Source organism: Puntigrus tetrazona, chromosome 1 (assembly GCF_018831695.1).
Source record: "Puntigrus tetrazona isolate hp1 chromosome 1, ASM1883169v1, whole genome shotgun sequence".
Lineage (NCBI taxonomy): Eukaryota > Metazoa > Chordata > Actinopteri > Cypriniformes > Cyprinidae > Puntigrus > Puntigrus tetrazona.
Window position 1 is genome coordinate 27,901,264 of NC_056699.1, and position 16,523 is coordinate 27,917,786.

Here is a 16,523-nt window from a genome sequence, read left to right on the forward strand (position 1 = left end):
TGCACACGCAAGCAAAGCCAAAACCTAGATATTTCAGCCAATTTCGAAATCCTGGCCTAGATCGTCCTGGGAAAATGGCTCTTATGGTCACCCTAGATTAGGTTACACTTTTTTGATAGTCTACTTTAGACATTCTATTAACTACAGGTCAACTACACATCAACTAAATCTCATTATTTGCGACTACTAACTCTCAGAGTAGACTGTCAGGGTAGGTTTAGGGTTATAGAATAATTTGCCAAATACTTGAGACGTTTCTGATAGTCTGTAGTATGTTGTAGACCCATAAAATCAATGTGTTAGAAGATATTAAGCAGACAGTCTACTAATACTATTAAGGTGGACTGTCAAAATAAAGCATTACGTATGATTATTATTTCAAATCACTGAATCTGTTTGGCATCATGAACACCGAAGTAAGAGCTATGGGGACTTTTGAGGTGCAACCGAGTCTCATATTGGTTTCAGATGGGATGTGATACAGCATGGTCTTCCTCTTCCGTGTCTCGTAATGAGTGCGTATGAGAACCGAACTCGCCCATATACGGGGTAAATGAATGCCAGTCAAGGTTTCGTGTAGGAACATGAACCACACACCCTTCACTTTTGTTTTCTGCGCAGAGCATCCACGAGAGCAAACCACAGACCCGTTTGCGGAAGAGCCTGGCGGTGAGATTGTGAAACACATGCACGCATAGATCATGCGGTTTTGATTTTTCTGCCGAGTCACGGTCGTCTTTGCACCGACAGTGTCTTACTCGAGGTTCATGATCATGGTGGTCGTGGTGTGTCTTGGCGCCCTGTTTTTCGTGTGCCTCTTCCCTCTGTTTCTAGTCCTCAAACACAAAAGCAGTAAGTATCTCTCTCCTGCACACCGATACCACGTGATTTATTTAAAACCACGATCTACAGGCAACAAATGCTCCTATATCTCACCCTATAAACAAAGTCACTCATATTGTCTTGAAGCTAATGGATGATATTGCCAACATATACATAATATAATGATTGATAACAACATTGCATTACCATTTTAAAAGTGATGGTTTAAAATTATACATGAACAAGCAAGACAATGCATTCGTGGTATAAAAATCATTCACGTAAATCTTCACCCAGGTTTTGTTCTCGGCGCGTCAGGACTTTGTCAAACCCAGTGAGTTTATGAACTTCTACAGCATGCTATATTGTTATCGACATTGTTATTTTCTGATCACATTTCTATATTTCACAGGATGGGCACCAGAGAACACACCGTGACCTTCCAGACTTACCTGAAGTTCAAAGTGAAAAGAGGAGCTTTATAGAGCCACGAACCCAGATTATACAAACACAGAACCGACTGACTACGCTGATGTTGTTTCAGCACAAACCAAAGATCAGGTCTACACAGAACTGGACAGAAATAGACAGAGTCACGTGTATCAGAGTCTCACAGCTGATCCTCTACAAGAGTCCATATATCACACTCTTGATCAGACGAAAGGCTGAATCGGCCAATCAGAATCCTAGTTACAAGCATCCAAACTTTGTGTTGCTTTCATAAAATCAGCTTAAAAAAGTATTTACTTAATAATATACAGAAATACTATTCCGATTATCACCGATTATGCTTTGAATTTTCAGCTGTATTTTTTGTCTTGCTGTCCAGTAAAAATATTGAAATCTTTTGAAAACAAGTTTAATTTGCATTTACTTAACATTGACTTCAAATGAACCAATTCACTGTACATTTCTTTTAGAAAAACACTTTCAATAGTCAGAACGTCACTGTAGGACTTATAATTAAATGTAATAGCATGTTTCTGTGTGAAAAAAAAGTTTAATATGGAAAATACTTCAAATGGCTGCATTTTATGGTTAAACGTTCACACCGACGGGGAAGTTGGAAAGTTCAGTACAATGCATCTGAACTGCTTACTTTGTAAAACTAGCTACAGTCTTAAGTGTGGTTGAAGAGTGGTACTAAATAGTAACAAGGAAGTGAGAGAAAGCCTGCCAGGCAGATTTACTTTTATTCTCTACATACACCAGAATCCATTAAAAAGCACTCGGCATGTGGAAGGCGAGAGTCATTTGTTTCTGCTTCTATGCAGGTGAGTCGTGAAGATCACTTTACAGAAAAATAACAGTTTCTTGATTTGAGGATCTAACTGCTCTAGTGTCAGCATCAGTGCTTAGGGAACCGTAGCTTGCCAAGCTTGGCATAGACTAGTCCTCGTTCAAGTAAAACTACAAATGACTTAAGAAGCATTTAACATCACTTGAACAGATCAGTTTACTCTAAATATCGCCGTTAAAATAGCTAAGTGTCTTTATTTTAGCATTTTTATTACTACATGTTAAATATTAATTTGTATATCGCTTCAAAAATGTGTAGTCCTTTTTTAATCTTTCTTTGAACTGTATATTTTAAACAAACATTCAGTAAAAAGCTAGATTCAAATAAAAAAAAAAAACAGTATACGTATACACTGGAGTAACAAGAAATCTTTATATTTCATCTCGTCATTTGCTGGGTAAAGCATTTATTTATTTATTTATTTTTTTGCCTAACTTGTGACATTCCTGCAATAACTAGCTATTCTGAAAATGGTCATCCTAATCCTAAATTTGTCTTTCTTGTTAGAAATGAGCGCTTCTTGTGTGCTTTATCTCTGTATTACATGAATCACAGCTAAATACATGTTTAAATGTCATTTAACTTCATTTCCAGCCAGTGTAATGGATAGTAGCTGTGCCATTATCGTGTATGAAGGAAAATATGTAACATTTAAAGCCACTTATTCACCGAGCTATGAGTCAAACGTCAAGTACTTCGGCAGAACCGATGGCTTCTTGTACTTTGAGAAACTGGTTGAAACGTCTCGTCCCAACCAATGGGTAAAAAAGGGACGGTTCGCTCTGTTTGATAACTCATCCACGCACGTCCTTACTGCCACAATCATGGGATTGATCTCAGAGGATTCTGGCAGTTATTTGTTCGGCGTGGATATTAAACTGCTGCCCGATCTGACCGGTGAAGAGATACAGCTGACTGTCATCAGAGGTGAGCATCCTTTGAGGTTTATTTATTTTTTCACACAAACATGACTGAATGCAGAAGTGAATGTGGCTAAAGGACCGGATCTCAATGGTTTTATATTCCTTGTTCTCTGCGCAGGTGAAGACCAGAGAACCACAACTCCAGCGAAAGGTAAAACAGAAATGCATGCTCGCTCGTACAAACGTTTCTTTAAAATGTATTAATAACGCTGTGTTTCAGTGACTGTCTACAGCACGAGCGTTCCTGCAGAGATCACAACACAGAACCGGGCCAAGACTAGAGATCAGGGTGAACTGAGTTTATCTTCACTTGATTCACTCATTAATTCCCCATGCCATTTATTCTGCCTATATTGCTTTTTTTTCGATCCATCATTTGGTTTCTCATGGTCAGTCTATCATTCATATCAGCTTTATCCGTCTTTCACCCATTGTTTTTCAATATTAGCTCATGCATGCATTTTGTCCTTCATTCTTTTGCTCAGTAGTTCATTCATTTTGTACCTATATGATGTTAGTTTATCTGCTGTGGCCTATGGGAAAATCTATTAATTTGTCTATGCATAAAACCTGTTAGATGTTTTTGCATCTACCAGATGTGGGTGTTTTTTTTGTATTAAACGTAAAACTGTTGCACCCAAAAGTAGCACACTCGCCATATCCCAAATATCAAAACTACCTACAATACATATACATCATAAACATAGCAAAAAAGGCTTTCTATCCGTGGCCAGATTTATCATAGGTGAATGCAAAATGTTTACATTTCAGTCAAAATGTAAGTTATGCGATATTTTGAATCTAACCCAAGGAAGAAAATCAACCTGCGTCAACATTTTAAAATCTGTCTCTCAAAAGAAAGACTTGCTATAAAAACGAGTCCCGGCTGTTTCATTAGAATATCGCCTGAGCACTTGGTCTTTTCACATCGGTCAGAATGAAAATGCAAAGTCATTCTTTGCCACTAAGTGCCATGTTCAGACTCACAGCTGAAGGTCTGGAATCCATGGCAACTTTCATTGGCCAAGCCCCGCCCATGAGGACGTTTGACCAATTAAAAAAAACACTAGCGGTTCGTTTCATTCAAAGCCGTGTTTAGGGGCATGTAAATACTGCCACAACGACAGACCGGCGTACAAAACCCTCTAATGTTTCTGAAAGGTGTGTGCCATGAACTTTCACATACTTCTGAAAACGCAGCGTTTGATTGAACCTGATAAACGCTCGTCGTCACTTTTGTAAAGCTTTCTTCTTTTCTGAGGCAGAACTTTAAAGAACGCTTCACACACATCTCCAGGAAATCCTGTATAATTCAATCAATCAATCGGATGACGATTTTCGAAACTCCTGAATTTTTCACACTTTTTTGTGTCCCGTGTGCGTCAGATGTTTAGCCAACAATCTGTGGGCGTCTTCATTCATTCTTTTGCTTGTTCTGCCGTTCTTTAGTTTGCCATCTTATTGTTCTGTATCGTGTTATAGTTTTTAATAGCCTCTCACAGAACCGTCTCTGTTCATATGTTGCTGTCTGACTCTCAGCGTTTTGTCAGCCGCGTCAGATTTTCTCCCTTTTCCACAGAATCTCACGCCAGGTTCGTGACCGTACTGAGTCTGGTGTGTGTTTGCACACTTTTGGTTGTGTCTTCATTCGTTCTGTTTAAAGTAAAAAACTGGCCCACCACCTGCAAGCTGCCAGGTGAGACGACTACATGAGACTTCCTCTTTTCTACACAATCTTCTCTCATACGTTAACATTTACCACGCGACAATTAATACATGCATTTCCTCACGCCAGTTTCTGTGTCTTATCACACGAGGAAGACATCGACTCAAGTTGTTGTAAGTCTGTAGACGACGGTATAACACATTAATTGGGATGCTGATGTCATCGCTGATACGAAAGCTTACTTTTTACAGGACGAGTATGTGAAAATGAACTCTGTCGACCTTATAAACTCTCCCACGACTCAAAGTGATAAGGGTTCAGCGTTCGAGGACTTCCGCCGGCCTACAAACACAGACGCCTGCAACACAGACCTCGCACAAACAGATTTGGACCAGATCTACACTAAAATGAAGCCCGAATTAGCTCAAGAGTCCATTTATCAGAGTATTGATTAAAGTACTGACTGACTGCAGGTGACTCATTAAGGGTCAATTAAAAATTACATTTTCTCCACGTTCTTCCTGAAACTGTTTGTTAGGAACTCTTTGCAATAAAGGTTCCTTTTGTTAACATCAACTAAAAATGAAAAATACTCATGAAGCATTTATTAACACTAACATTTACTAATTAATCAAACTCAAAACTTACTTGCTGTCAACATTATTATGTTACATATATTATTTAATGGACCTGAGATAACAGGTTTTATAATAGTAACTAGTGGTAACAAAGATTAGTATGTGTGACCACAAAACCATCATAAGTGGAATTTTATTATTATTATTATTATTATATTTTCTTTTTCTATATCTGAAATTAGAATGAAAAAGCTTTATGTATGATTTATTAGGATATGATAATATTTGGCTACAACTGAACATCTGGAATCTAAGGGGGGTGCCATAAAAATGTAAATATTGAAAAAAATTGCCTTTAAAAGTTGTCTCTCTTTTTCGACAAATGTAAACTAGGAATTTTACAAAATACTTGAATTCACCAATAAAGAAAAATCATTCAATTGTTGCCTCGACTAAAATGTTGGATGACAGTTTAGATGTTATTTAGCAGCATTAAAGACTGAGTGATTGTATAGAAATGTGTGTTGAGTTGAGTTTGACCACAGGTCACGCTGCGTCACTGCAGATGTCTCGAGAGGATTGCGAGACAAAAAGAGAAGTAAATACTGTGTCGTACCGCGCAGAAGGCAGGCGTCTTTTCGACATGTGGATTTTTTTTGTTTTTCTCGCCCACATCTCCTCAGGTCAGTTAGCATTCAGTTACTCTTAGTGAGGAAATGAGTAAAGACTGAGGTCACGATGGTACTCTTCCTTGTGAACGATATTTGGACCGACCTGCGTTGTTTGTTCGGTTGATCATGTGACGTCACTTCCTGTCTGACTCTTCATTTCCAGTGGCGTCTCTGAAAACTGCTTCGGCGGGAGAAAGCGTCACATTTCATTGTTCACATTTCCTAGCTGATGGAAACGTCAAGTATTTCTGCAGAGAGTCTTGTGTGGGTGAGAATATTCTCATTCGGTCTGAGACGGGAGAGAAACTCGCTCGCACGGGGAGATACGCTCTGCTTGACGAAGGATCGGACTTCACCGTGACCGTCGCTGACCTGCGGCCATCAGACTCTGGCACTTACGTCTGCGGAGTGGACAGGTTTCTTAAAGACACTTACAGCTACATAATTCTGAGTGTGATTGAGGGTAAGATATGCACTGGATGTGTATCAGACTAATTGATGGTGTTTGTGGCATACGGTGTTCTGGAGTGGAAATGTGGCTTGCATTATTAGCAAACACACTTAAAAATGATCGGTGTAATTAGAGTTATATAACCCTGTTAGAGGCAGAACATCTTTCAGCACACCGTTTACTTTGACTGGAGTATTTCTGAGCATTCTGGTTCAATTTACAGACGAAATATTAAAGCATCTTTTTTGTAGCCTCAAACTACCAAAAAAGACTTTATGAACTGAGTTATTTTAATCCAACTTTAAAGAAAGCGGCTTTAAAACTGGAACATTTTAAACTGACTTGACTAGAAGTGCTTAACAATCTTTCTCAGATTACATGTGGAAGTGTCTGAATTTTGGTTAACGATGAAACGAATATAATGTCACGGTGTGGTTGCAGGAAGGAGCATTCGACAAGAATATAACCTTTAACAGTTTTAATGATTCACAAACGAGTAAATACTGCTACTGCTACTGCTACTACTGCAGGCAGGCAAACTAAAACCACACATAAAGACGCTAGTATAGACAAGACCGGACAACCTGACGTCAAACAAACAGGAACTTATAAAGCAGAAAGTAAATGACGTAATTAACACCTGAACACAATGACACAATCAGCAGGAAGTAGGTCACACAGAGCACATGGGACATGAAAACAACAACAAACGGTCCTACGACGTGACAATATCATTGTATTTATGAATGTATGTTACGTAAACACCACCTTTTCCCCACTAATACTTCTGCTATCCACAGTGTCTACATTAACCCCCGTTAGAACAAGCTCAACCAGACCTCCTCCGAGAAGAACAACTACAGACAAAACCGGTAATCTTCACCTCAATCCGTCCCATGCACTGTAACACACGTATTGTCCTTTAACTACCGATGGGAACTTTTACTAGTGTTACCGATTATATCAATAAGGATAAATAATTGAATTGTTGTCTTGAATTAACAAATGTCTCCAGGAAAAAAAAAACTATAAATGTTGGTTGCTGGTTTCTGTCCTCAGATCTTTTGGTTCATGTTGGTGCTAGTTTTGGTGCTCTGGTGCTGGTTTTCACAGTCATCCTCTTCATATTCATCAAACTAAAGCATAAGCAGAAGAAACGCTCCTCCGGTTGGACGCCGTCCACACATCAACCGGACTTTCCGACGTATGCCGCACCAAATATCACAGCACAAACAGACAGTCTGAACTATTCCTGTGTGCAGTTTGTCAAAGGACCCGACTGCGGTGTGAAGATCGGTGAGTTGTTTGAAATGAACCCAGTGGAAACACTTTATTCGCACGTTCAAACTCGACACCGATCAGATACCACTGATCCAAATCCAGTAATCTATTCCAATTTTAATAAAGGACAGTAGATGAGGTTTCGAATGCTTCTCATCTCTGGTCCTCAAGGTCCATGTTCCTGCAGAGTTTAGCTTTTAATCAAAGTCACACGCCTGTAACTTTTAGACGCCTTTTAATCAGCTTGTTCAGATGTGTTTGATTAGACGGCATTTGACAGCATTGCTAACGTGAAAGCACAGTTGGTACTTTAATCGAAATAAAATACAGTGAAGCAAACATCAGCGTCACATTCTTGCAACGCATCCAGCATGACAGATGAAACGTATTCGGCATTGTGTCTGTCTCCCATGGTTGAAAAAAATAAAATTAAATTCTCTTTCAGTTTATTGTACATTTATGCCCAGAACTGATCTGTCCCTGCATGTGACAGAATAAATTAAAGCATTAGTAGCCTCTCTTTAACTGATTCTTGAGTTCTTCTCTGCCTTCCCCAGCAACACTTGACACCATGCCATACATATTTGAGGAGTAGCTTTTTGTAGGGGCTCGATCGTTTTTGTGAAGCCTAAAGAATTCAGGAAGACATTTAAACATGTAGGTTTGTTGTTGTCTTCAGCTTTTTTACTATGAGCTCATCCCTTTTGCTGTGGACGCTGATCTTTTATTGCCAGAGGAATCATATTCCATTGGTTGAATGCGCTTCTGCAGGTTCCCGGCAATTTCTGCTGAGTTTGAATCCACATGCAGTTGTTTATTAAGGGCTGAGACAATAAATCAAATATGAGAAGGCAGGCAGGAAGTCAATATAACAAGAGCAGTCTGATCTGTCGACGAGTATAGGGTAAATCCGAAAGACAAACACGGTTAAGCAGGCAATGGGTCTAAACCAGGTAAACTGGAGATGCTTATAAAGGCCTCAAACAGGAAATGAGGAGAGAAGAAGAGAGGCCGGCTAGTTCTCGGGCGAGGCTCCTCTGCTGGTTCGGGCGTCACAGACGACTTGTCATAGAACAAAAAGGATTGTCTTTGTGGCGACCCATCTAAAAGCAATCCACAATCCATAATTAATTTGTGAAATTTTATTTGTGAAACGGCTCTCGCTTATGACGTCTGCTTCACAGGCATATTATATTGTGTGCATCAACGTCACAATTTAATTTAATGTTTGTTTGGGTTTTTTTTGCCTCCCAAATTAGTATAATAAAAGGAACAATAAATAAATAAATAAATAAACGTTTCTGTTCAAAATGTTAATGGATTTTGTTTATGTTTTCGTATTTGTTCCTGTTAAATGTCATTAGTTTTAGGTTTTTGTTCCTTGAACCAGTTCAGAGTCTTCCTCATGCACCTAACTGAGATGTCTGTGCTGTAACATATATATATATATATATATATTCAAGACCCAATTTATGCTAATTAAATAATGTAAAGTGATTATGAAAAGTGCATTTAGAGAAACGAATGCGAATGCTTGCTTTTCATAATGTGGCTAATCCTGATCTTGTGGAGCTTTCTGCTTCTTCTACGGTCCTTCGTGTGTATCGTTGAGTTCTTCTGCTTGTGACAGTTTCACACGTTTCTAATTTTGAGGAATTTGGTAAGACAAATGGGGAAGGGGAAGGAAATTGCAACATATTTACGTCAGCACGGAAAAAAGCTCAGTTTTTAAGGTTTTAACTTAGTCAAAGGTGTCATAGAGTGGCATTAATCCTAGATAATGTGGATCTTTCTTCTTCTATGGTCCTGCGTGTGTATCGGTGAGTTCCTCTGCATTTTCTCTTATTTTTCATTTACAGTCAGCAGACGGTATTTCTTAATACAGTTAAACTTACAGTCCTGCCTGATAACGTTTCGTTTCCAGCTGCTGTTATAGCTCAAACTGCAATTTTTGGACACAGAGGAGAGCGGCTTGATATCAGATGCCCCTATAAATCTGGATATGAATCAAATTCAAAGTATTTCTGTAAAGGCGACTGCAACTTTATAAATAAAAAAATCGTGGTTAAATCAGGATCTCCAGCTAAAGACGAGAGATTCTCTCTGACTGACGACAAGAGCAGAAGAGTTTTCACCGTCAGCATCAGTGACCTGAGATCAGAAGATGAGGGACTATACTGGTGTGCTGTGAAGAGGAGTTTACCTTTACCTGATGTCTATTCAGAGATACTGCTGCAGGTCAGACTGGGTACGAAATTAATGTGACTTCTACCAATGGTCATATAGCAAAAAGGTATTTGAAACGAGTCGGTATGAATGCATGTGGCTGTTCTCACCTGAAGTTATGAATGTGCATTCATAGTTTTGACACACATGTGTTTTTCCGGGGTCAAACTGACCCCCATCGGTTGCCCTGTAATTTTACCAACAATTCAACGAGTCATGACATGCCATTTAAGACTGAAGATCTCAGATCTTTCTTCTTGTATTTGTTTGAGCTGTAAAATCAGGTGTCATGGAAAGCGGTGGGAGTCAGCTTGAGACCCGACACAAACGTGCGATCGTATTGTGCTCATGTATAACTGAACTATCGTCTATTTTATTGTCACTTCAGATGAAAGGACGACTGAATTTCAGTTTTTAATAACAAGCACACTTGTTTCATCAGCTCCTCTGACTCCTCAAACCCTGTTAGGACAGACGTCTGTGCCTCACTCAGGTAAACGTCTCTTCATGTCCCACGTAAACATCATCGTTTAATCATGTCAGTCAACCGAGTGGTTTATTTGATCTTTTGTGTATTTTCAGATTTGTTCATCATCATCCCCTCAGTAGGTCTGGTTTTGCTCCTGATCTCTGCTGTGCTGCTTGTCGTGGTTGTAAGAAAGAAAAGGAAGATGTGTGGTAATATTTTTGAACTATATAAATGAATTCGGATCAGTCTTATTTGAACTTATTTTAGTCTTAATTTTGAACAAAACTATTGAGACAGTGACATAATGTCTGGATCGAAGCGAATATGAATTCATTTACTAGAAGTTTTAAAGCTAAACCACACTGTATCACAGGTCTGGTTTTTTTCTCTGTTGAAGAGCTTCATGTGACATCAAGAAAAAGAGAAGAAGTGAGTCAGAATCATCTTTATTTAAAAATTATTTTTAAGAGAAAGCCAAGGTTCTCTTTCTTGCTCAATTCTTCCTTCTTCTAATTCATAGAACGCTTACGAGAGAGAAAACCCGACCGCGGTGTCGAACATACACCCGTCTCAAAGTGATGCCGGTCCTGCTCCAAACGACTTTCACAGTCCGCCGGACCCAGACCTCGACTACGTGAACGCCGCTGCTTCAGTGAGAAGTGACGTGAATCCAGATCAGATCTACACACAACTGGACTCCAGCAGACAGAGTCAAGTCTATGAGAGTCTCAGAACCAGTTCTGTTCAGAAAGCGTCCGTCTATCACAGTATCAATCAAGCACAATGATCTTGGAGATCTAATACATCTAAAAGACTGTCAATATCACCAGTTTATCACGTTCTTGAACTCAAGGGGCCTCGTTTATAAATTTTGACCAGAAACCGTCCTCAATTTAATCTTGCGATCATTTCTACGATATGCGAGTGATTCATTTTAATGATCATGTCAACGGAAAACACATAAATATCCCAAATCACAACAGCTTACATTTACAAAAACCTGACGTGACGCTAAACACTTTTCCACGTCAACAAAGGTTTTTATAGATATGAGCGCTGACTCTACAATCTAATTATAAAATAATTTATAAATGAGGCCCAAGCTGTAAATATGCTACAAAGATAGATGTTTACCCATATTCTTCTGAGTATTAGACTTTGTTTCTGTTGTTGTTGTTGTAAATACATTTGAAATAAAATGTGTTGTCTTTTTAAAACTGGTGGAGACCAAAGACTTAAGAGCAGCTGCAATCAAGGTCTTTAGCTCGTTCTCTTGGAGTGAGTTCGGTTTTACAGCAAGAAAGCAGGAAACGAATATAATCTTTCATAACATCCACATTTGTGGCCCGTTTGTGGAGTTTCAGTTGTAAAAGGCAATGAGAATTGACAATCTTGGGAATCTCATCAGAGGCAGCCCAACCATAAACATCACAAGTTATTGATGTTTACAATTGAGGTACGCGGAGGCTCTGATATAATCAGAAGCAATAAAATATCTGCAATGACACCACAAACTTGAGGATTTTTTTCTTGTATAGAATTTTTTATGCCCTTTCGAAAGGTACCTCTTTGGTTTTTGTGTAGTTTTTTTTTTGCAGACGGTGAAGTTATGACACACCAGCATTGGCTAACAAGCTAAACCTAAACCGCTTTACAAGAGTTCACAGGACAGCCGACTTAACAGTGTAACAAACAACCTTATTTTATTCAGCTTTAGAGACGCAAGTGCAGTGAGGAATCGTAGAAAACGCTTTGATTATGACTCTGTGGGGGTTTTTTTATTGCACATCAGAGGTCAGTATGGAGAGGAATGAGCTGTGAAAAGCACCAGGGTTGCACTGAAGAAAATTAGCTGGCGTTAAAGGTCAAGTTTAACGTCAATAATGTTATTTAAGCAGAAACGAGTAGCTTTTTTGTGAAGTGTGTGGTTTTCAATTTGTTTAAAAAAAGCAAATAAAAATAAATAAGTATTCAGATTTGCAGTACATGCACATAACAACACGTATGTGTCATCAAAGTCTTTATATAGCGTTCTGCAAAACCACCGCGCTGAAAGGAAACTGCTTGTGGTCATTGCACAGAGGTAAGGTTCAGAGCTGATTCCTGAACACCACCGAGACGACTATTCACACGACACACACTCACTGCGCGCTACTTCAATCGCTTGACCTTCATCGTGAGACCAGCGTCAAACGGACAGTCGACATTTAAATAACAGTTCATACATGCAAGAGTGATTTGGAAATACTGACTACTCGACCTTCACAAGAAGAATGGGCTTCTCGCTTGAAGGCTTGTTTGTTTCTACTGACGTGTAGTTTGCTGCTTAATGCATCTTTTAGAAAAGGGTATTTTTATGCTATACGTTGTTTCAGAAGTGCTCTGTGCTGGAATTAAGCGTGGTGTTAGTAGCGGGTCTGCTTTCATCGTCTGATTCACATCTTCCTGTCACAGCATGCTTATATAAGTCCTACTTACTATTTTCCCTTAATTGCCCTCCTCCATCCCCAGCTCCTCCTTTCTTCTGCATGACCTGGCCTTCTTTCTAGTCTCTAATAACAGAAAATGTACACTGAAGCTTCATCGACAAATGATCGAGAACATCACAAGAAAACCATCTGTCTCAGACCTTCACTGCGCCTTTCCTGAGGTGTGAAATGTTGCAAAACGATACATATATTACCAGGAAACATGTTGAGTGAAGAAAAGATCTGACAAACTGGGTGGATTCCTGAAAATGGATAATAAAAGCTCTCCTCAACATTAATAAAAGTATTTTTAAATTGGATTGCATCATTTTTTTTTTGGATCTGTGTTTTACAAACCTTTCAGTAAGCTGCACCTTTGATAAAAGAACTAATAAAATTAAAGATTTATGTATGTATTAGTTAGTATTAGTTTAGTTAGTTATTGCTCTTGACTCATTTAACAATTTTAGCAGAAGTAGACATAATAATATATAAATACTGTCCAAAACTGCTTTAAATTAAATAAAATACATGGAAAAGAATGCTTGTATTGTGCTATATTATGCTTATTAAAAATAACAATTAAGAAAAATACCAAATCCAAATTTTGTCATCTGAATCAGATTTTACTTTGAAAAAACAGCACAGAAGCAAGAAGTGCCTGATTCTGGACAGAAAATGTTTCTAATCCAGATAAAACTTCTAGAAGAAGAGTTGGGATCTTGCTCTTTTCTCCATTTGAAGAATCCCTTGGAGCATGGAGACACTGCTCGGACTTAGTGACTCGTATCATCTTTTCTAATTCTATTTTATCTATCTGTCTTAAAATAAAATATAAAAACACCCTTGACCCTCTATAAATAGCATATTCATTGTGTAACTGCTAGTCTCTCTTTACCTGATACTAGATTTCTTACTTTTTAAGTTACATATATATATATATATATATATATATATATATATATAAGCTACATATATTGTGTCAGACAGAGACTTGCATATTGCTTTTAGATTGTTGTCCTCATTTGTTTTTATGTTTGTATGTTTTTAATCCTGGACACAGATGTGCTTTTAATTGACAATTTAATTGTCTTCACCATAATGAAGTCAGAACCTCTTTATCTTTTGTTTTTCATTGAGCCTCAGTGGTGTAGGATGCACTTTCTGTCTCCTTTCACATATTGTCCATCAGAGGTCAGTGTGGAGAGGAACTGAGGAAGACTTCAGCTCTGAAGGCCTCTGTTTACAGAAGTGTTTCTGTATCTCCAAGACATGTCTTTAGCAGCGGTTATGTTTAAAGCAGCAGGGCTCCTCATGCTATCAGAATCGGTGTATGTATTAATATCACACATATCTGACTGCACAGATGGTTGAGTTTCTCATTGTTCCACGGCTGTATGTGTCTGCAAACTGAGTACATTGTCACAGATGCGCTCTTTGACGATGTGCTGAAAGAGCTGATGTGGTCAGAGATAAAGAAAAGGGAAGGAAAAGTTTGAGACATAGTTGCTGACGCTGTTTGCTCTTAAACTCAGCACGGAAGAGAAAGACTCAAACGTTTCAGCTGTTGTCTTATGCTGAAGCAATTTTGAGCATGTGGGACTATCTACTCCTGATTTCCAGCATCTGTTCAGGTGAGACTGAGAGCGTCTCTACAGAAGTCAGTCAGTTCTGATATCTCTTGCTCACACATAACCGCTCTGTATAATGATGTTTCTCTCTTCAGTTGTTGCTGGTTCTCCAAAAACAGTCACGGGATACAGAGGACACAGACTTGACATCAGATGCAGCTATGAAGCTGGATATGAATCAAACTCAAAGTATTTCTGTAAAGGTGAGTGTATCTATGGATTCAGAAACATCATGGTTGAATCAGGATCTCCAGCTAAAGACGAGAGATTCTCTCTGACTGATGACAAGAGCAGAAGAGTTTTCACCGTCAGCATCAGTGACCTGAGACCAGAAGATGAGGGACAATACTGGTGTGTTGTGGAGAGGAGTTCCTTTGATGTCTATTCAGAGATACTGCTGCAGGTCAGACGGGGTAAGTGATTCATTTTATTATCTGTTGATAAAATGAACTTCATGTAAATAAGCTGAAAGTGATCATTTAGTATTTAATTCTTGTAAAGCTTATATTTCTCCTGTGTTGAATATAAAGTGTAATGAGCCACTAGTGAACATTATAGTGATCACAGTTAAGGGCTTTTATACATACAGCACAAAACAGAATGACAAACAGATTCAATCGATGAAAACATACATTTCTGTTTTGGTCTACTGATATTTTGATCTTTCCCATCACGTTTTAGATAATAAGACCACTGAGGTTTCGACTGTCGGCTCTTTTTCAATCACACCGTCATATTTCAGCACAACAGAACAGAAACAACACTCTACCAGCATCACCATCACAGAAAGAAGAGAGACCTCCACAGATCAAATCTTCTGGACAGGTCAGCTCCTCATACACTCTAATTATATTTTCATTTCATACTTTCTAATAACATTTTATAATAACTGCAGGCTATGAATCATTAGGTAATCATCAGGAAATAGTCCATCCTTTATAAAGCATCGTTCCAGCATTAGTAGTAGTTTATGAACGCCGCTATAAATGTCTTGTTCTTGATTTATAAGATCTATAATGATCTATTACAAAGAAGATCTAAAAGCTCAGTCATCTTCCTAAAAGAAATTAAATCTAAATGAATTAAACACAACACAGAGGAACACAGAGCTCTTTAAGATGGAAAAAAAAGAAACTGTATATTTAATTTTTTTTTTCTATGAAATTACAGAGGTTTGTTTTTCATTTCTCAAGTGTAAGGTTGTAAAGTTTCATTTTTTGCATCTTGAAAAAATACTTCTGTGTTTTGTATCCCTCAGTGTTGTCTTAACGTGAGACTTTTCTGTTCAGGAGATAAATCAGTCTTTAAATCTTCTTTGTAAATGATTATGAAGGTTTAAGTAGTCTTCACTTTAGACGAGCTCACAAACAGACGGCGGGCAACTAAATGCTTTAAAACTACCTGACTTAGTCATTAATTACACAAGGAACGTCTGTTAATAAAGCATTTATAAACACACAAAGCAACTGTTATATGTGTCTAAATAATGAGATTTATTATTGTACGTTTAAATCATTTATTAATCATTTGCTCAGACTTTAGAAATGTTCTTATTAAACACTGACAACTCCAAAATAACATAATAATTCATAAATGATTGATTGATTATTAATAAAGTACTCAAATATAATTATTAATATATAGCGTGTGTATGTGTGTGTATATATATATATATATATATATATATATATATATATATATATATATATATATATGAGTGTGTGTGTGTATATATGTATTTGCATATATTTGCATATTATGCATTTATAGTTGCACTTGTAAACTTTTTATTAATGCATATTAATGCTTTTTCAATCCATTAACCCGTTTGTGTCCTGATTCTGGAGGTTGTTTCTGCTTTCTCTTGTGTTTTTCAGGTTCCTTTGTGATCGTGGTCTCTGCAGAGCTCCTGGTTTTACTCCTGGTAGGACTTCCACTGATCGGAGCGGCTCTGTGGAAAGAAGAAGAAGAACAACGGTAATGCTTTTCTCGGATGTGGCAATGTTTATAGCTTCTGAACTAAAGCTTAAAGATTGT

The 16,523-nt window shown here is 38.0% G+C and overlaps 3 protein-coding genes across 5 annotated transcripts in view; all 3 read left to right on the forward strand.

The window, feature by feature from the left end:
• Nucleotides 1-1,297: 1,297 nt before the first annotated feature.
• On the forward strand, nucleotides 1,298-5,729 carry LOC122352916 (CMRF35-like molecule 8). The gene is made up of 7 exons (XM_043250667.1): nucleotides 1,298-2,096; nucleotides 2,717-3,049; nucleotides 3,164-3,196; nucleotides 3,266-3,334; nucleotides 4,625-4,741; nucleotides 4,841-4,884; nucleotides 4,963-5,729. The coding sequence occupies exons 1-7, from the start codon at nucleotides 2,057-2,059 to the stop codon at nucleotides 5,164-5,166; spliced, it is 840 nt and encodes a 279-aa protein (XP_043106602.1). The 5' UTR covers nucleotides 1,298-2,056; the 3' UTR covers nucleotides 5,167-5,729.
• Nucleotides 5,730-5,796: 67 nt separating this feature from the next.
• Nucleotides 5,797-11,894, forward strand: LOC122352859 (CMRF35-like molecule 3). 3 transcript variants are annotated; one of them, XM_043250583.1, is made up of 8 exons: nucleotides 5,797-5,972; nucleotides 6,124-6,423; nucleotides 7,212-7,283; nucleotides 7,471-7,707; nucleotides 10,361-10,411; nucleotides 10,501-10,596; nucleotides 10,761-10,816; nucleotides 10,908-11,894. In XM_043250583.1, exons 1-8 carry the CDS (start codon nucleotides 5,807-5,809, stop codon nucleotides 11,172-11,174), a joined length of 1,245 nt encoding a protein of 414 aa, XP_043106518.1. In that variant the 5' UTR covers nucleotides 5,797-5,806; the 3' UTR covers nucleotides 11,175-11,894. The 3 variants fall into 3 exon arrangements, with proteins under 3 accessions (XP_043106518.1, XP_043106526.1, XP_043106535.1); XM_043250591.1 differs by having other exon boundaries at nucleotides 10,785-10,816; XM_043250600.1 differs by lacking the exons at nucleotides 5,797-5,972; nucleotides 6,124-6,423; nucleotides 7,212-7,283; nucleotides 7,471-7,707 and adding exons at nucleotides 7,824-9,512; nucleotides 9,617-9,940 and having other exon boundaries at nucleotides 10,307-10,411.
• Nucleotides 11,895-14,375: 2,481 nt separating this feature from the next.
• The window catches only part of LOC122352984 (CMRF35-like molecule 5), a 2,304-nt gene continuing 156 nt past the window's right edge, over nucleotides 14,376-16,523 (forward strand). Inside the window, exons 1-4 of the mRNA XM_043250792.1 lie at nucleotides 14,376-14,489; nucleotides 14,582-14,899; nucleotides 15,168-15,311; nucleotides 16,364-16,463. Of these exons, the coding sequence (XP_043106727.1) occupies nucleotides 14,450-14,489; nucleotides 14,582-14,899; nucleotides 15,168-15,311; nucleotides 16,364-16,463 (602 nt within the window). The 5' untranslated portion in view covers nucleotides 14,376-14,449. The remainder of the gene's footprint in view (nucleotides 14,490-14,581; nucleotides 14,900-15,167; nucleotides 15,312-16,363; nucleotides 16,464-16,523) is intronic.